We start from the raw sequence: 21,588 nt of genomic DNA, 5'->3' as shown, positions 1-21,588 counted from the left end.
GACATTATAAATTTTCCAGCTAACTCATTCCTGGTGCCAGCATTTTGCCACCGTGTGCCAGTTGGGCTCATCATTTGGTACCTAGCACACCCACCAAGATGCATGGCTAGTGCATACCTTGGAGGCCACTGCATAGGCTACTTGTTGCCACCGGTAGTGCCAATGCACTATGAGAGACTTTGTCTCATTACCAAAAATTGATGCCTGCGGCAACAAGTTGCCTACGCAGTGGCCTACACAGTATGCACTAGCCATGCACCTTGGTGGGTGTGTTAGGTACCAACTGATGAACCCAACTAGCACATGGGGGAGAAACACTGGCAACCAGGAATGTTAGCTGGAAAATTTATAATGTCCAGTAATGGACCATTTAAATTGGTATTATAAATTTACTCATTCAGGACAAATATTTCAGGTTCCCTGCGGGAATCAACATCTGAATCATCTGATGGCCAAGCAGGCATCAATTTTTGGTAATGAGACAAAGTCTCTCATAGTGCATTGGCACTACCGGTGGCAACAAGAAGCCTATACAGTGGCCTCCACTGTATGCACTAGCCATGCATCTTGGTGGTGTGCTAGGTACCAACTGATGAGCCCAACTAGCACACGGAGGCAAAACACTGGCAACCAGGAATGAGTTAGCTGGAAAATTTATAATGTCCAATAACGAACCATTTATGTTTGTATTGGCTAAATTTGTCGAAAAAAAGAGATAAATGATAGGACACAAAGACACCAAGGGCTTGTTCATTTAGTTCTTGAGGGAAATGCGAGCGGTAAGAACATTAGGAGTAGACGAAGGTATGAAAATAACAAGCAGATATAATTTGAGATCACTACTTGTGTAAAGCAAGAATGTGTAATTGCTCCCACACTATTCTTAATTTTTGTTGGAACCATGCTTCACCTTGTTAAGGGTGAACTACCATAGGTCATAGAAATAGAGCACAGGTTTGAAGGAAGAAGTTACGTTAGCAGACTGCATGCCAAGACCAAGGTTTATATTGCCTGGATTATGGAACTCCAGTATGCAGATGGCAATGTTGTTCTGGGCAGCTTAGAAGATGATCTACCCGGTGTATGCATAAGTCTCTTCCAGTTTCACTAAGAGATGGTGCCAGCGAACAGTACACAGCGTATGAATTTTACACATACGTCGGTTTGTTCGTCTGACATTAACCTACCAGCACACACAAGTAGAGTCCACTGAACACTAGCATCTGTGTTGTATTGTTCAGTGATCATGTCGACGTTTGTGCCTGAAGAAGAACATTTGCGGCATGCATTGCTTTTCTTATTTAATCAAAAGAAAAAGGCCATGGAAAGTCATCGTTTGCTGGTAGAAGCATACAGTGAACACGCCCCATCGATTAGAACAGGTGAGACATAGTTTCAACAATTTAAAAGTGGTTATTTCAGTGTGAAAGGTGGTGTGCGTTCTGGTTAACCACAGAAGTACGAAGGCGAGCAATTCCAGGAATTACTGGATGATGACCTAACACAAACACAACAGCAATTGGCACAAGCATTAAATTTGTCACAAGAAACAATCAGCAGACGTTTACGAGTAATGGGCAAGATCAATAAACTCTGTAAATGGGTCCCACACAATTTGAATGAACGGCAAATGGAAAAGCGCAAAGTCACTTCTGAAATGCTGCTTCAATGCCACGATAGAAAATCATTTATGTACCGAATTGTGACGGGTGACAAAAAATGGATTTATTTTAAAAACCTGAAGCAGAGAAAACCGTGGCTCTCACCTGGCGAAGCCAGTCCTTCAACACCAAGGCCAGATCACTTCGGCAAGAAGACCATGCTTTGTGTCTGGTGCGACCATAGCAGTATTGTGTATTTTGAACTCTTGAAGCCCAGTGAAACCGTTATTGCACAATGCTATTGCCAACAAATGATTCATTTGAATCGCGCATGGATCGAAAAGCGACCTGAATGGGCCAGAAGACATAGCAAAGTGATTTTGTTACACGATGAAGTGCCTTCTCACACTGCAAAACCAGTGAAAGACACCTTGAAATTGCTTGGATGGGACATCCTTCCGCACCCGCCATACTTCCCCGACCTGGCGCCATCTGACTTTCACCTCTTCTCATCAGTGGGGCACACGCTCACAGAGCAGCATTTTGAGGAAGTTGGAAAATGGCTCGACGAATGGTTTGCCGCAAAAGACAAGCAGTTTTTCTGGCATGGTATTCATAACTTACCTGAAAGTTGGGCAAAGTGTGTAGAAGCCGATGGCCAATATTTTGAATAAACAAACAACGAATTTCCCTTGAAAATTATGTGTTTTCTTTACCACAAAATCCGGCAAAAACTTATGCAGACAGCTCGTACAGACCATCCTAAATGCTTTCACAAAAGCATACAAGAGCATCGGTCTAAAGTCTCAACATCCAAAAGACACAGATATTGCATCCCAAAGCCAATGCTACTGCTCCTACCATCCCAGTCCACGATGAGATCTTGCAGAACATCCAAAACTTTGCTTACCTTGGTAATCACCTCTTAGCAAATGCTAATGTAGATGCTGAATTTCAATATCACCTGAATTGTGCTAGTGTAGCATTCGGTTGTCTACAAAAAAGGATCTTTGATAACCATAACATCAGTACTCAGGTAAAACTTCATGTGTACCAGGTTATTGTAATAAAGACACTTCTTTATGGGTGTGAAACTTGGACCACTTACAGGAGGCACATAAAGTGCCTGAAGAAATATCTGCGCTGTCTGAGGAGGAAGCATCCTTAGGGTTAAATGGCAAGATCGCCAAACTAACATCATTATCTTGGAAGAAGCCTGTACTATAAGCATTGAGGCTATGATCATGAAACATCGATTTCGTTGGACAGGTCATGTCGTTTGTATGCCTGATTTTTGCCTCCCAAAGCAAATTATGTATGCTCAACTGAAGGGTGGCCATTAACACCAGGGTGCACAACAAAAAAGGTTCAAGGATGTACTAAAGTCAGACATGAAGAATTGCCACATCAACACCACTAACTGGGAAACAAAAGCAGCTAACCACCTGGTATGGCGGCATCTTATCCATGAAGGTCCTAAGAACTAAGAACAACTACGCCGGAGATTTGAAACTGAGAAGAGAATTGCTCAGAAAGAGCAGGCGTTCCTCAGGATGAATAACCCTCAACAACTGGATCTCAACGCTGGCAATGTTTGCACCACTGTGGAAGAATTTGTAGCTTGAGGATTGACCTCCATCAAACCAATCTGTGGACTGATGGCTCAAACATAATGTTACCATTTGATATACCTATGACTTCTTTGATCAGTAGTCAAATCATTCAAACTTGCCTTATTAACCTTATCATGGAGAAGGCTATCATCGAGAACAGAGGGGCCAAGGGATATCTCTATAGTATCACTGAGCAATTCTAATTCTTATTGTACATTCTGGCATTTAACAGTCTTCTTGTACTGAATGTAATAGTAAAAGTAAACAAAAATAGATCACTGCCTTCAAAAGTCAAATAAAATCAAACATGAAATAATACAAATCCTTTGTGAACATTTCTTTTCAGGATGTATGAGTCTCCTCTCTTGGTAGGTCCCCAGATCCCAAAATCATAGGTAAAGTAAACTTGTGTCCTCGTCTTGAGGCGCTGCAGCTCTTTTCAGGTGCCGCTCTTCTGCCATTCCTAAATTTCTGGCAATACCGGGAATTGAACCCGGGCCATTGAGGACGGTAACTAATAGCGCTAAACATTACACTACGGAGGCGGACAGATCGTAGGTGCAAACCTGATAAAGGTAGACAGAATTTTGGAGAACAGGAAGAAATCTATTCCACAGTCCATGTAGTAGGATTTTGCCCGGTAGAAAATCATGGATGACACATTCGGTGTTAACCTGACAAAATTAAATTAAAACTCTGCAAGAGACTGCCCAGTATATTTCAGTTTCAATGTAATAGAAAAATGGTAATATATTTGTCCACCTAGGCAATAATACATTTATGTACAATTTTTGAACTGCAAAATTGTTACAATTAGACATGTTTCAGCATCTTTGGGTGTCTGTAATATTTCGTTTCCTCTTCCATCTGGTAGAGAAGAGTGGAATATAAAAATTGACATGCATGAGCCTAAATGGCATCAAATCAGAATGTCTGCACAGAGTAACTTAGGCTGTGTGGTGGTGGAGATGATTTGTTCCTCTCTTCAGGATATAGGTGAACTTTTAGTGAACATGCTTGTTGTTTAAAGGTGTGACGTACCCACTTGGCCCACAGATGAATGACAAAATTATAACGTGGCGGGTCACTTTAATATTAAAATAAATAAATGATATGTCATTGTTTCTCCAGAAACAGTATCCCAAGGGCGCCAGTCTTCAAGCTTATAGCTTGAAAACAAAAGTAGATAATTAATAATCATAATAATAATAATAAATAAAAATACGTAATGAGACTCAAAAAACTCCCAGGGGTGGGGTGAACGGAACACAAATCATTAAGTACACTAACTTGGAATTTAAGGATCATTAATAATCATTTCATAAAATACAAATTAAAACAGCTATTTATTAAGATGAAAACGTGACGTAACGGCGTATTAACGAAATCTGAACTTACGGAAGCAAAAGAAAAAGTGAATGAAATTAACTTTAAGAAAATGAACTGTTGCGCGAAGACTTGCAGTAACTTATGCCATAAGCTCACCAAATGTAGACTCTGTTGTCTTGAAGCTGAAGATGGGTGGATCTCTCGTACAGGCTGCCTCATCTGTTGTTGGATTCCAGTCCTACATCCACATTTCCTGTCTTTAACACTTCCTATTGTACTCCTTACATAAAGTCGTAATGAGTCCTAATTTTAAGTGCAAAACCACCATGGGTTCTGTTCATGGAGAGAATACATTTGTATTCTTCCGTATTACGGAACAGTAGCGTAGCTAAATTCATAATAAAAGCTCTCCTCCCCTATACCAGTCAGAACCGGTCTCCCGTTGACTACCTCTCGTCATTGAGATAACAAGTCCCAATGAGAGTAACTTTTGAGTAGAATATACTCAGATGCGAAGTGAACTAAGTTAAAATCTTCTCCGATGTGTAGACGTAGAATGGTAGTAAGAGTATCTTCCAAGCGTGAGAATCAGAATCAGAATGTCCGAATCTCCGAATGTCCGAATGAGAGTGTCCTCTCCAGCCCTTGTCGGTGGTATTTATCGGTTCAAAAGTCTCCTTCCATCAGCCATATCACATGGTCCAGTAAGATTCGAGGTCTCATCCCTTCTCCGATGTATAGCTGTGCATCCATCACGTTGCTTCATTACGTTCATTCACATAGGCTGAACTTTCCCGCTGAAATAAAGCGTCCCGAAGGTGAGTTTGAAAAGTGGGTGTTAATAATGTATCCACTGTCTCATCATGAGGTGGAGAGGGTAAGGTCTCTCGTAACCTTGATGACGTACTTTTCCTGGAACTGGGCTGAAATTAGCCTGCTGACTCTGGTCACCTCACAACGGCTATTGGAAAGTTTACTGCAAGTTATAAATATGCGTGATGTTGAAATACTTTACCCAATAATTTGTTCGTTCAGAATACGTTATAGCCGCGATACAAAGAAATGAAATGATGATTGAAATGGATGATAAAAACCCTATATATATATATATATATATACATATTAATTTTAAAATGACCTATCAGTGATTAAATATATACATCTTATCAATTAAATATATAGTTCAATAATTAAAATATACAGTGATATCCCAAACATCACATTCGCCCCTCTGAGCCTGAAACAAGTAGTACTTCCGTTGAGGGCTCACACTTACACTTTGCCACTTACGTTTCACTTGCTTTCAAAACCACTGTACATTCATTCATTCATTACTGTATACAACATAACACTATTTTACAAAATTACAACTTGATGATTCCACCTACAACTTAATAACAAATAATATATAACACTTCAAAATTTCCATTAAAACACAATATTACAACTTAGCGAGTTTCTGATGTCTCACTTTCCCAAATGTTCGTCACCTTTTGCTGATTTTATGAATCCAGTGTATGCAATACTTGACAATTCAATTTAGATCTGTACAAAATTTGCACAAACAAAATGCATCGTATTACTCTTTCAAGTGTTTATACGTTCTTGCTGTATGACTATCACTTCACACACGCTAACACATTCACGTGGTTTTAGCCTAGGGTAAAATTATTGCAAGTCTTTATGATGACTTCTTATAGTCTACGGGGAATTTACAAATTTTAAACTGCAATATTAATGATCCTCGTTATATAAAATCAAATACTAGATTACCCATACATGGCGTTACGTAAAGAGAACAGACGTAATCTTGGTACTGAACTCGTGTTAATCGTACACACACACACCGTGTAGCAAGCAAAACAAAATTTGGGAAACTCCACCTACCAGAGAGCAGTCACTCCACGCTGCGACAGGTGTATATTATATAAGAGATAAGCGTGGCCTGGCTCACTGACCTATATTCCAGCACTATGGAAAATCCACCGGACTCGTAATATATTTATGTAAACTCCGAATGTTGAACGAACCCAATAAAATGCAATCACCGTCAGATAATTGATAAGCACAAGGTCCTAGTTTCTTATGTATACGATAAGGTCCTTGATATAAAACTCCACCCATATCATCAATAAAAACCGTGGCAAAATCACCTGCCACATCACCTAATGCAATATTTAATGCTCTAATTAAGGCTTTAGAACTAGTCTTCGTCCCGTAGGGAACGCGCTGAAACTGATACAAGCTGTACTTATGACTAAATGCTGTCAGAGGCCTGTCCTCTACTCTCAAAGGAATCTGCCAAAAACTACTTCTTAAATCAACAGATGAAAACCATTTTTTACCCTCAAAGCCCTGAATTAACTCTTCAATAGTCTGTGATTTTAACTGGTCAGTACAAATACGTCTATTCATATCCCTCCCATCAATACAAAGTCTAACACTCCCATCACTCTTAGGCACAACGATTAAAGAATTTACGTACTGGCTATTAGACACTTCAATTATCCCATCAGCTAACATAGCTTGTATCTGATCGTCAACTGCCTTGGCATGTTTGTGTGGGATAGCATACCGTGGCCCACTGAAAGGACTGTCATTCAGCACTGAAAAAGAATGTTCATAAACATGTGTTTTACCGGGTTTCTTAGAAAAAATCTCAGCGTGTTCACATAACACTGCCAACAATTCGTCCCTCGTGGACTTCCTCTAATTTACTGTTACTCGCAGCTTCAAATAAGGCATCCTTCTGATCCTCTTTTAACCACAACTGGCATAAATTAAACCCCTCACTGGCTTTCTCCTCATATCTAGAAACCTCAATAACACTCCACATAGCACAAACATTCGTTTTCCTCTGAATTTTATTTTTCAGTTCGAGTTTGACATACTTATTATCCCACTTCAGATTTACCGTTGCATCATTGTAATCTAGCTGAGCCGATTTTAAAGTCAGCCAGTCACATCCCAAGATGAGATCAAATACAAGGTGAGGAATAACCAAACATACCTGTACTGAAATAAAACCCTCGATACAAATCGGCACCGCAACCTGCTTGCGTATTTGTTTCGACTTTTTACCAACAGCTGTAATAATGAATGTAGACTTAACAGGCATCTCTTCCATCATAATACCCTGTTTAACTAAAGAGTCATACCATTCTGAACTAATACATGATTTCTGACTTCCAGTATCAATTAACGCGTGAACATACGCCCCCCAAACTTCTAATTGAACCACAGGATTAATCACTTCATCACCCGAATCTAAATAATTATTATCTGGTTCACACATAAGGTCTTCCTTAACATCTAGGTCATATGGCAATAGTTTCATAACACAATTCCTAACTACTTCCTGGTAAGGCTGGAATTCTGACCCATCATTACAGCCTGCATTTAGTTTAAAGATTGCGATCGTGTACCTACACTTGGCTCGTTAGTAACTTGTCCTCTGACTTGTTGGGTATTTCCCGTTCTATTTTCAGGTGCGCCACCCCTACCGTTATGCCTTGGCTGAAACTGATTACGATTCTCGTAGTTTGGCTGTCTCCTATTGTCCCTTGGTTCACTATGAGGAACAAAATTATGTGAGTTTCCTGTTCTATGCCCAATGTTTCCTAGTGCATCAAAACTCCCTAATAATTGCTCCATTTCCCGAATAGTTTTAATACTTTGCATACACGCTGCTTCGCGTACCCTGTCTGGAAAATGTCGTAACAGTAATCTGACTACATCTGAATCAGCCGTGATTCCGTCTAAATTCTGGCAAATCATAACATGTGACAAAAAATACTCAGTTATAGAGACACATTCATTATGTTTGAATTTCCCGAATACTACCCTTTCTCTTTCACGGCTTTGAACGGTTTCGTTCCAGTATTTGTCTGTGAACTTCGTCTTAAATTCCTTCAGACTTTTCATGTTACTTTTATAGACTGAAAACCAGGAACGCGTCTCTCCCACAAAAGCATGATCAATAATGTCGATCGCCTCTTCCCAGTCCATAAACCCTTCCTCAATCTGTTTCCCAAACCGTTTTTCTACTATTTTAAGAAATTCTAATGGGTTAGTTTGTTTCCCATTGAACTTCGGTAATTCGATTTCCTTACTGTAAATCCCTCCATGACTTTGCCTCTCAGTGTTACCTTGCCTTTCTCTTACTTCTCGTCGTATGCATGCTTCTGCCATCGCTATGCGGTTATCTACATCTTTATCTCTTCTTTCAGTTTCATTCACTACAGTGTTCTGTTTTTCTTTCAAAGTCTTAATTTCCACTGTATTGCCTTCTACTATCGCAAACTTTTCTCTTTGTTCCCTAGTGTTGTCTTCTATTATACACTTAACCGTATCGATCTTGTTTTGTACCTGATCTTTAAATTCTTTTATTTCTTCCTTTTGGATCTCAACTTTATTATTAATACTTGTCACCTGCGTCTCTAACTCCTTTCTAGTGTTGTTGCTTTCTTTTTCCATTAATCCCAACAACTCACTCCTCTGCTCTACAAATTTCTTTTCTACCTCTTGTTTGTTTTGCTTAGTTGTCTCTTTCTGTTCCTTTATCTGCTTGTTAAATCTTTCATTTTGCTTAAATAATTCTTGTAACTGTTTGCTATGTTCGTCCATCCTTTTATTAGCTTCGACCTTGTGTTCATTCAATGCCTTACTTAATTCTCGTTTAGTTTGTTCTACTTCATTTTTAATTTCTGATTTAGTTTGTTCTACTTCATTTTTAATTTCTGATTTAGTTTGTTCTACATCTGTTTTAATTTGTTCCAATTCATTTTTTATTTCAGATTTACTGTCCTCTATCTCACTCAACATTAACTGCATCATTTCAAGTAACTGAGTATTATTACTCTCAAAGTTAGGACTAACCTCCGCCTCGCCCCCCATCGTACTATCGTCTGAATCTAACGTAACTTCGTCATTCCTACTCTTATTCCCTTCGCTATCTTCGCTCCTAATATCAGTTTCCTCCTCTACACATTTATCTAACTCTTCCTTAGAATTACTTAAAGTACTACCCTTCAGCACGTGTCCACTACGCAGCGTCATGTCTTTCTCCTCTTGCTCAGCCATGTTACCCCCAAAATCAAACACACAAGAAAAATATACTGTGGATACACAACAGTTACCCCCAAACTACTGATTTTATCCTTCTATACCAGTACTTAATGATTTACGAGCCCCTCAGTTGTGGCGACAATATGTGACGTACCCACTTGGCCCACAGATGAATGACAAAATTATAACGTGGCGGGTCACTATAATATTAAAATAAATAAATGATATGTCATTGTTTCTCCAGAAACAGTATCCCAAGGGCGCCAGTCTTCAAGCTTATGGCTTGAAAACAAAAGTAGATAATTAATAATAATAATAATAATAAATAAAAATACGTAATGAGACTCAAAAAACTCCCAGGGGTGGGGTGAACGGAACACAAATCATTAAGTACACTAACTTGGAATTTAAGGATCATTAATAATCATTTCATAAAATACAAATTAAAACAGCTATTTATTAAGATGAAAACGTGACGTAACGGCGTATTAACGAAATCTGAACTTACGGAAGCAAAAGAAAAAGTGAATGAAATTAACTTTAAGAAAATGAACTGTTGCGCGAAGACTTGCAGTAACTTATGCCATAAGCTCACCAAATGTAGACTCTGTTGTCTTGAAGCTGAAGATGGGTGGATCTCTCGTACAGGCTGCCTCATCTGTTGTTGGATTCCAGTCCTACATCCACATTTCCTGTCTTTAACACTTCCTATTGTACTCCTTACATAAAGTCGTAATGAGTCCTAATTTTAAGTGCAAAACCACCATGGGTTATGTTCATGGAGAGAATACATTTGTATTCTTCCGTATTACGGAACAGTAGCGTAGCTAAATTCATAATAAAAGCTCTCCTCCCCTATACCAGTCAGAACCGGTCTCCCGTTGACTACCTCTCGTCATTGAGATAACAAGTCCCAATGAGAGTAACTTTTGAGTAGAATATACTCAGATGCGAAGTGAACTAAGTTAAAATCTTCTCCGGTGTGTAGACGTAGAATGGTAGTAAGAGTATCTTCCAAGCGTGAGAATCAGAATCAGAATCAGAATGTCCGAATCTCCGAATGTCCGAATGAGTGTGTCCTCTCCAGCCCTTGTCGGTGGTATTTATCGGTTCAAAAGTCTCCTTCCATCAGCCATATCACATGGTCCAGTAAGATTCGAGGTCTCATCCCTTCTCCGATGTATAGCTGTGCATCCATCACGTTGCTTCATTACGTTCATTCACATAGGCTGAACTTTCCCGCTGAAATAAAGCGTCCCGAAGGTGAGTTTGAAAAGTGGGTGTTAATAATGTATCAACTGTCTCATCATGAGGTGGAGAGGGTAAGGTCTCTCGTAACCTTGATGACGTACTTTTCCTGGAACTGGGCTGAAATTAGCCTGCTGACTCTGGTCACCTCACAACGGCTATTGGAAAGTTTACTGCAAGTTATAAATATGCGTGATGTTGAAATACTTTACCCAATAATTTGTTCGTTCAGAATACGTTATAACCGCGATACGAAGAAATGAAATGATGATTGAAATGGATGATAAAAACCCTATATATATATATATATATACACATATTAATTTTAAAATGACCTATCAGTGATTAAATATATACATCTTATCAATTAAATATATAGTTCAATAATTAAAATATACAGTGATGTCCCAAACATCACAAAGGGGCCTAACATCTAGCTCATCGGCCCTTTTAGTGAACAGTGTATGCAGTAATTATGAAAAGAATTTAATGTTCTGATCAGTAGTTATTTCTAACGTGTACCAGAATATATTATTATCATTCGTAATCTATTTTAAACTGTTGCAGGTATATTAAATATTCTCATGCTCGTCGAGTATCATTCAAAGTTGCCTACAGTCGCAGTCACAAGCTACGTGATTGGTTACTTTCAAAAGGCGAAATTCCAGATCTTCCAAAATCTAGCTCTTTAGTGTATGAAATATTATGTAAGTAGCTTTTGTTACATGTCATAAAATAGATTTAATGTGTGTTAGGAATTGTTTGTAGTTTATTCCCTTTACCCCGTGGCAGTATTAAGACAGCAGTGGGAATTGATAGAAATTTTTTAATTTATTGTTTTGAAATATAATTTTTTTGTATAAGATTTTATTTAGTTTGGACCTGTTTTAGAAACTCTTATTTATGTGTTGTATCAAAATTATCATTTATCTGTGAATTGTAAAATCTTCGTGTTTTGTCAAAATTTGTGAAACGATTTGTACTTACACGTGCAATCCTAGAAGCGCGTTTCTGGTTGTGTACTATCAAAAGGTAGAGAAGGGTCCACCTATTCAATACCATAGGCTTGTATATTGTCTTATAAAACTGGGACTAGTTTCGACTCCATACATATTGGATCATCTTCAGCCACGCTACAGTTGGAAGACATACGAACACATATAACCAATAATAAATTAAACACCGGGCGAGTTGGTCGTGCGCGTAGAGGCGCGCGGCTGTGAGGTTGCATCCGGGAGATAGTAGGTTCGAATCCCACTATCGGCAGCCCTGAAGATGGTTTTCCGTGGTTTCCCATTTTCACACCAGGCAAATGCTGGGGCTGTACCTTAATTAAGGCCACGGCCGCTTCCTTCCAATTCCTAGGCCTTTCCTATCCCATCGTCGCCATAAGACCTATCTGTGTCGGTGCGACGTAAAGCCCCTAGCAAAAAAAAAAAATAATAAAAAAATAAATTAAACACTTTGGTATGCCACAATGTACAGTCTTGATTTAAAACATTGATGAAGTCCAAATAACACATCCAAACTTGAAACTAAATGACACATCAAAACAGTTTTGGTTGATATCGAACTATGTCGTCGCTCCTACAGCAGTTAAATGTTCTTGAGTTGATCTGGGAGTTGGCATCTCTATCTGTATAGATGAGCAACTTGATTTATAATTTATGTTCAATGTAATATGGGTAATGACTTTATATAGCTTGCAGGGGAACATTCGTAATTTTATATAGGTATTCCTTTTCGTCAGATGTAGTGATCTATTGTTTAATTTGGTTTGAAGTGAATGTCCCCTGTGTTCTTTGTAAGTTGCGTGCATCTGATACAGACACCAACACCAGATTGACTGTTAAGAGAGAGCAGGAGTAAACAAAGACTTTCCTCGAATATTTGTCAGCAAGAATGAAGAGACTTTTGATTGGAGAAAATACGAGTTAATGTAATTGGTGAATGTGAAAGTCAAACGTAAATTCTAAATTCTCATTGGTGCTCTTTGGTGGTTGCACCATTTCCTGTTTCTGGATCTTACGCAGCTCCTTCTTCGGGAGCAAGGTAGGATCTGCGTCTTTGATCATCTGACCTCTTTAGTGAGCGGACGTGCTCCTCTCTTGGTCCCATTGTGGAGAACCTGGTCTCCGGGTAAGCACTGTTTCTATGTTTATTTTGGTTTTCAACTTCATTTAAATGTAATAATTTCTATTTCTTACGCAGGAGTTTATCCTCGAGTTTCACGTTCTCTGCTAAATTTGTCAAAATGACTTAGCTTTTCAGTTAACCACGTGGAGTTTAATAACCATTATCTTAAAATTGGCATCATAATGTCGAACAGAACCTGTTGAAAATTTGCCGGCAATATCTATTCCACTACAATATGACGATCCATCAGGAAAATATTCTTGCTGTCTATAAAACCGTTAGTTTTACTCAGCGTCAGCTACAACCAGCCGCTACACACACGTCTCGCTTGCCGGTTCAGCCAACTTCAGCGGCTAGCGATGTATAGTCCTAATCGCAGACGTTGAATGTCTGCAAACGAGTTTACTGCGCCATGGTATGGCCATTCCGCCCTTGCGTTTTTCGTGCACATACCTCAAAATTTCATCTTCGACTTCTTTAAAGCGTCCTTGTTGCGGGCCGCTGAATCCATTTTTTTGTATAGCACGCATTTTTAGCTATCTTTGTTTTCATGCTAATGACGAATATTGGCTTCAGTTAGCCCTATGCCGTATTTTCTTGCAGCTGCATAATTATTCTACATTTCTGAGTGTTTAATAACCATTAACTGAAGATTGATATCATATCGATGAGAACCCATTGAAAAATTTTCCATTTTACAATACGACGATCCATCAAAGAATTATTCCTCCTGTCTATAAAACTTAATTTTACTAAACGTCAGGTACAGTAGGCACATGATAAACCACTGAGTCATGACCTTCCTAGGAATTCAAAGGCTTGCATGTTTTGATGCCATTCTGCAGATTTGAGTATCGTTTTTGTAGAGGCTAATAGAACGTCTTTCTCTCTTCACTATTTCCCGAGATCCAGTGACATTACCCAGAAGCATTGAACTATAATTTAGTTAACAAAGTTTTAATCCACCGACTCAATACTTTGTTAATTAAATTATATGTACTCTTAATTCAATATGGAACCAATAATGAAATTCATAACCTTGGAAGAACACTTACTATCGGTTGCCACGGCTAGTATTGTATAATAAAGAGGCGGCCGTTTATCATCAAAGAGTTTTGTGTGTGTGCATGCGCGTGGGGATGAAAAGAAGCAGCGTGATTACCGCGGTAGTTGCCAGTGGTGTTCATTACTGTTAGGCCGTGAATGCGAGATGACCCTTGATTTTTCACATGAGATTCTGAGAAAAAAAGACATCTTGGATTCAGAGAAATACGGTATCACTCCAGAGGCTTCTGTGGCAAACATTTCAGTTTTCTTCTTCAAACGGTGTCAGCTAACCTAACCGTATATGTATCATGAAAACATTTCGTTCACATGTAGAGAAATGATAACCTCCTCGATAAAAATTTACATTTTTCCAAAATTTATCTAGATGCGAGAAAATATAAATTATCCTCTGAAATCAGTGATGTACTCTGCCATATCTTGAGGTGTATCACATTCTTACTTAATTTCAGTATATAACATTAAGATTAAGAGATCATTTACTTCAGCCTTTATTGTTAATGAGTTAACAACTGCTATCGGTCACGTTATTTGTGCTTTTATTACGAAAACCTGTTATCCTCTATCATATAGAATTTTCTTTAGAGAACAGCATATGATGGTTATTACAAATCGACTCCAACATCGCCTTCGAATGTCGACGAGAGAGCTTGCAAATGCACATAGTGAGAAAACTATACTGTACCAAAGATAACTGATAGCTTTTTGTGGCAAACGTTTCAGTTTTATTCAAATAGTGTCGTCTATCCTAACTTATCCGTACTGTACGTATGATGAAAACATACTTCAAGCGCTAGCAGAGAAATGATAACCTTCTCGCTATAAATTTGCATGATAGTCTTTCCGTAATTTAACCAGATGAGAGTAAATATAAACTAACCTGTGAAATCAATAATGCACTCTGCCATAACTTGAGGTATATCCCATTCTTACTTAATTGCAGTATTTATCATTAAAATTAAGACATAATTTATTCAGCCTTTATTTTAGCGAATTAGCAACTGTTATCGACATGTTATTTACGTATTTATTACGAAAACATGTTCTCTTTCATTTCAAATTTTCTTTACGGAACAGCAGTCGACGGCTATTACTAATAGACTCCGACATCGCCTTTGAATGTCGATGAGAGAGCTCGCTAATAGACATAGCGAGGAAACGATACCAAAGGTGATCGATCGCGGGCAACATAATCGCTGGGATGCATAAATAATGGTAACAGAAAAAATCGCCCGCATTTAATTGCTCGTAATAATGGATGCGTCATTGATAGAGTCCTCACTGTAACCGAAGGATAATACTCAGTTCAATATGGGAATTTTGAAGGGGCAGACAAAAATTGTAGTTATAATGGCGTTCTCGTTATATGCCGTAATCGCTATAGCGGACTTCTACTGTATTTTGATCGGTACAGCGAAATCCTTCATGAAGTTGTGTTGGCAGCAATTCAGAGTGCTGAACACAAACATTAGTTGTTCCAACAGGACGTAGCATTCCCTCACTATGCTATTGTGGCGAAAAAAAATTGGATCATGTAGACCTTTCACCAACAGGTGGTTGAGAAGGAGAAGACTGACTGAATACCCTGCCCATGACAGTTGGTTATAGGATTATTTGAAAGAGAAGTTTTACACACAGGAACCACAAGACAGTGACATGTTGAAAACAGCAAAAAATGTTCACTGCAAAACAGCATCATCTACAGATACATCAGTTTTACACTGGAAATTGAAGGAGAATGCAAGACCACGCTATCTCCAATTGTTGTGGTTTTGTGCTGGCATTGTTTAGAATCTGCAGAAAATTTCAAACTCCTATTTCTATTGGGACCGATGACCTAGATGGTAGACCTGTTTAAACAGTAAACATCATCATCACAAACGCCTGTTTCTCAATAACATGATTTATGCCGATATTGTGTCTTGCACTGTCACAGCAATGTATTGTGAAGCTGTGAGCGACTTTCAAAAGTGTTGCCAGTTTTTCTTGGATATGAATGGCAATCAGTATGATACAGTAAAGTGACTTTGATTGGTGAAGTTGTGTATTGTTCTTTAATTTGAAGACTAGCCTTTCCAACAGTAATGTCATTTCCTGTAGCCATAATACTATCATTACATAATGCGACTAAATATGTAGCCATATTTCTAACTCACTGTATTTCTAATTGCTAAATTACACACCAAAAACCTCTCCTGGGTATTCATGTGAAGTAGTTTTGTGTTTCTGACCAGAGTTGCCCGATTTCTCGATATTGTTTCAAAGTTGAATTTACCGTAGCCACTCTAACACCATATTGTGAAGCATTTTGTCTTTGTCTCATAGAGATATGCTCTGGTAATGTCACAATTTTTTAACGTTTGTGTGTGGTGGTATCCATTATCTATTTGCAATACAATAATATGGCTCAACACTGAAAACATGTATGACCTTACTCAAAGACATTGAATGAATTACTGTCTTATAAAGAACACACAATAATGTTAACAATAATGCTTGGAATACACCTGCATTGCAATTAGCTTGAAAGGAGGAACATTATTTAGTGGGAAATGCGTGATTCTGCCGATATGAATTATAAAGTCTTATTTGGCTTTCACACTGCAAGCTGAGTGGAGGGCGTCCGAGCTGAACTGATTCCGCTACTGAAACAAACATGTAGCTGCGCGGGGCTATTCAAAGTGTAAACCGAGCGAGTCCGGACCAACAAGAATGTGGCCGAGCTGAGCAAGTTGAAACAAACTTGTTTGTTTTGAGGGTGTTTCTGGCAGCCAATTCCGTGCATGAGGATCGATTGCACAATCTTGAGCTGTAAGTCATCATACATGATGTAATACTGCATATCTCGTGTGCATTACCTTGCTACATTTCGAAAGATCGTGTTCTGTTTGGCTATGGTAGTACATACAGCCGGAAGTAGTATGTAGTCAAATGTCTTGGTACTCATTCGGAAGAATCTCCCGAAACGTTGCTCATCATTCCAAATATCCTCATATAATGTATGAAAATCTTCGTGTTTCTCATGACCAACATTTAACTCATGAACCCAATAACTTCTCCTTTTCTACCAATTTCTCACTGTGGACTATCTAGGAGCAATAAAAGCTATTGGTTGCAGACATACGGATGCCCCAGTTCTGTACACAAACGGTTTTGACCAACCAATCAGATGTGGCTTGTGAAAATATGCACTCGCTAGACTCGATCTCGCCCAGTTCAGACACATTCTGCTCCACCTGCAGTGTGAAAGCCGCCTTAGAAATGACTGTGTTTGGAATAATATGCACGTTACTGTAATATTGTGAATGTAGTAACCATTACTGTTCCAAGGTGGTTGATTTCTTGTACTACAGGATTACCCCGCATTTATGTTCCTGGTTTTTACGTTTTCCCTTCTTTTACAACATTTCTTGATGGTCCCCTGAGATTTCCTATGCTCACAATGTATTAAAATCCTCAAATTTATGTTTGCGATATTATATGCTTCCCGCCATTTGCGACACGACAGGCTGTTCGAGAGGGAAAAATTTGAGGTAAAATGGCGTCGCAACTAACCTAAAACGCTTTGAGTAACCATGGCATGACGACCAATCAAACAACCATGGTCTATAATAACTCTTAGAACTCTCAGTATTGAACTTCCGCTTAACCAACACAGCGCATTCTTTGATATCAGGTGTTTTCCACAACGTCCTAAACCTTATTTTCAAATCCGAAAACAAGTTGAATTAACTCTCTAAATGTCACATACACACAAACTTTCCGCCATAATGCTATGACTTTTGAATGCAAGTAAACAAACACCCAATAGAAATCAAAATCATATATAATACCGCACATACAGTATCTGGGTAATGGCAAAATGCAGAGCCCAACGAAACTGCAAAGGAGGAGGAGGAGAAGAAGAAGGAGGAGGAGCTATCAGGTGTTTGCTCTATTGCTAAGTACAGTATAAGCCACAAGAACGAGACATTCAAGCAATTCACTGTTTGTCTTGCCAGAGTTTGTTATTTCACGGTTATTGTTTTACACTAGCGTTTGTTGTTGGAGTTGTTAAAGTTATTGTTGCTGATTCGTCACATTTATTTTTGTTATTTGTTACGTTTTTTTGTTCTTGTTTTGTGAGTCGAGCAGTCCAAGTGAATTGCCGCAATCTTCCTTTCCCGTCGTGTGTATTTGTCAATCCTTCTTTATTATTGCTTTATTGTTTTCCTGCTAATAATGGAAAAAAAGAAGGAAAAAACTTTCACTATGGATGAGAAAGTTCGAGTATTAGAAAAGGTTGATTCATACCGCAGAACATGTGTTTCATTGGCACGCGAATTGCAGCTTCCTGTATCCACGCTGAATACAATTGTGAAAAACAGAGGAAGCATTACATCAAGTGCTTCAGAATGTAGACCAAACTCCAGGAAAAGGAAGTATGCGTCATACTGCAAATATGAGAAAAGGGAAAAAATTGTAGAAAGTTGGTTTGAAACTTCAAGAGCCACAGGCATTCCAATTGATGGTGTGCTCTTAAGGGAAGAGGCGCTTAAAGGGGAAAACATTCTTGGCATTGAAAATTTGAGTGCGTCCAATGGCTGGCTCGACCGATTTAGGAAAAGGTATAACCCAGCCTATAAAACTGTTTGTGGGGAATCTAATGCAGTTAGTGATGAAACTGTGGAGGAATGGCTCGATAGAAGATTGCAGGAGCTGACTAAGGATTACGAACCCAGGAACATTTTTAACCTAGATGAAAATCGTTTGAGACCCAAATAATAAAAAAAGAAGGCTGGGATATCAACAAATGGAATACCGAAAAAGAAGATATAGTGTGGTGGACTGATGGCTCAAAGTCTGGGGATGGCACTGGAGGAGGGATCAATGGGGAAAAACCTGAGAGATCAATCCAGATGAGCCTGGGCAAACACACTACAGTCTTTCAAGCGGAAGTGATAGCTATCACAACATGTCTTGAAGAAAATCTGAAAATGAACTATAGGAATAAGAACATTTTCATTTTTACGGGCAACCAAGCAGGCTTAAGGCACTAGAGGCAGTCCGGATAATATCCAGAATTGTCTGGTATTGCCATTCACTTCTCCTGAAGCTCTCAAAGTACAACATTGTCAAAATTATATGGGTACCAGGGCATGCAGGTATAGAAGGAAATGAAAAGGCAGATAAACTGGCCAGGAAAGGGGCAGAAATATATTTTGTAGGCCTAGAACCTGTATGCGGGATTTCATATGGACATGCCCGACACTACATAGGAAAATGGGTACAAAAGAAACAAATGGAGAACTGGTAAAATACTCCAAGATGCAGGCTTGCAAAGGAACTGATAAAAGGACCAAACAAGAAGCATACTAAAGAACTGTTGAAACTCAGCAGAGAAAATATAAGATGGGTAGTAGGACTGTTGACAGGACACTGCCGTCTGGAAAAACACCTATATAGAATTGGAGTAATAAGAGACAGTATATTTAGGAAATGCAATGAAGCAGAGAAATCAGCTGAACACATACTTTTCGAATGTGAGGCGCTGGATAGAATCAGACTCTCCACTCTAGGACTACCAGGTGAAGAGAGAGAAAAAATCCAAGAAGACCCAATAAGAACAACCTGTAGCTTTGTGAAGGGAGTGGGTATATCTAGGTGGGAATGAAGGAAAAACATGGTAGCAAAAGATCTTGGAGGTCAACGCTAATTAGGAACTAATATTTAGAGGCCCCATGAAGAAAAGAAGAAGAAGAACCTAGATGAAACTGGACTGTTTTTCAGTTTGTTGCCCAGCAAGACTTTGGCATTCAAAGGAGATAAATGCCATGGTGGGAAACACAGCAAGATGAGGCTCACAGTGATGTTGGGAGCCAATGCTGATGGCTCTGAGAAGCTCCACCCCTATGTGATAGGGAAGTCTAAAAAGCCTCGTTGCTTCAAGTATGTGCAATTGTTACCTACTGCCAACTGCCTGCTTTGCTTGGATGACCTCAGATCTTTTCCGACATCAGTTAATTGCTCTGGATTAAAAAATGGGTGCGCAAAATAGGAAGATCCTTCTTTTCATCGACCGTTGTCCTGCACATCCCATGGATGTTAATTTGAGGAATGTGCAGTTAGAATTTCTGCCTACTAATTGCACAAGCAAGCTACAACCTTAGGATTTAGGGTTTATTCACTCCTTTAAGTCACTTTATAGGAAGAACCTGTGCAGCGAATTTTATTCCTTATGGATGCTGGAAAGGATCCATCATCATTTAAAATTTCAATCCTGGATGCGCTTCACTTCATTGCAAAATCTTGGAAAGCCGTGAAGCAGACTGCCATCTCAAATTGTTTCTTGAAAGCAGGATTTTACAAGAATCATGCCGAATCTCAGCTGCCAGAAGAAGAAGAAGACCTGCTACCTGATGTATGGAGAATGTTGCAGTCAGACTGCAGTACTGAAGATTTTCTTCGGGTAGATGATTCTGTGATCACTGCAGAGGAAAGAAGTGTGGAGGAATTGGTTGCTGAGTAAATACTGGTACAATAGTAGCAATTAAAATGTTTCATTCAGAGAAAATATTGACTCTTAGATAATTCTATAGCCATTCTAAGAAAGTAACTACTGTATATTAAAAGAATATATTACACAAATTTTTAACCAGCTACCGGTAACCTTCTCCTGGGCAATGGATGAGCAGAATTACAAAGGCAGTGTAGTCAACAGTTAATACAGTACAGTAATTAACTTACATGGACCTTTATTTGAGGTAAGTACAGTAAATCGACTGAGATTGAAATACTCTAGAAATTAATAATATGCATTTGTTTAACATTTACCTCCTTTTCCAGAGCATTTTTATATATACCTGTACAAGTTGTTTCCCACAATTTACACTTTCCCCGTTTTACATTCCCCCCCCTTTATACCAGTATTCCTTGGTCCCTTAAAAAGTGTAAAGGAGGTGTATTACTATATATGCTTTTTGTGATATGTATATTAGTTTGTTGATAATGATTTTTTTGATGCTACTCCTCCATGCCATCCTATTCTGTATTAACCTCTTCAATTCCTTCTGCTAATGCTTTTTACATCTGCTTTAATCTGATTGTCGTATTCATGTCTTGGCATCCTCCTAAGTTTCATGCAAAACCAACTGAACAACTTCCACTTCCAGAATGTCTTAAAAGGGTCATCTACGGTATTTTTATATTGAAGGCTGTAATAAAATGCAGACACTTTATTCACGTGTTTCTTATTGTAATGTTGACATATGTTTTATCTTTTTCTGCACTCTTGCACAAAGAGTTTCAAATGAAGGCATTTCTTGTCGCCAGGTTATTTGGCATATGAAACTGTGGCACAAATTGTGGACCTAGCCCTGTTGGTGAGACAAGATGCAGCAGCTCAGCCTGGTGATGCTTTTAGCTATTATGTGGCTGGCTTTACCCGAATGCCTGGCTACTACCCACCTCAACATACAGCGGAACTGAGCGGGAAACAGGTAAAGTAAATCTTTGCTCTCCAGATACAGCACCTGAGACTGTTGATGCTT

At 38.8% G+C, this 21,588-nt stretch overlaps 1 protein-coding gene across 2 annotated transcripts in view; it reads left to right on the top strand.

Moving 5' to 3' along the window:
• Window positions 1–21,588, top strand: part of LOC136877534 (transcription initiation protein SPT3 homolog) — an 81,183-nt gene that overhangs the window by 41,909 nt on the left and 17,686 nt on the right. For both annotated transcript variants that reach the window (XM_067151656.2, XM_067151657.2), the window contains exons 4-5: window positions 11,426–11,565; window positions 21,371–21,537. In XM_067151656.2, the coding sequence (XP_067007757.1) occupies window positions 11,426–11,565; window positions 21,371–21,537 (307 nt within the window). The remainder of the gene's footprint in view (window positions 1–11,425; window positions 11,566–21,370; window positions 21,538–21,588) is intronic.

This window comes from Anabrus simplex, chromosome 7 (genome assembly GCF_040414725.1).
Source record: "Anabrus simplex isolate iqAnaSimp1 chromosome 7, ASM4041472v1, whole genome shotgun sequence".
Lineage (NCBI taxonomy): Eukaryota > Metazoa > Arthropoda > Insecta > Orthoptera > Tettigoniidae > Anabrus > Anabrus simplex.
This window is presented reverse-complemented; position numbering and strand designations above follow the sequence as displayed.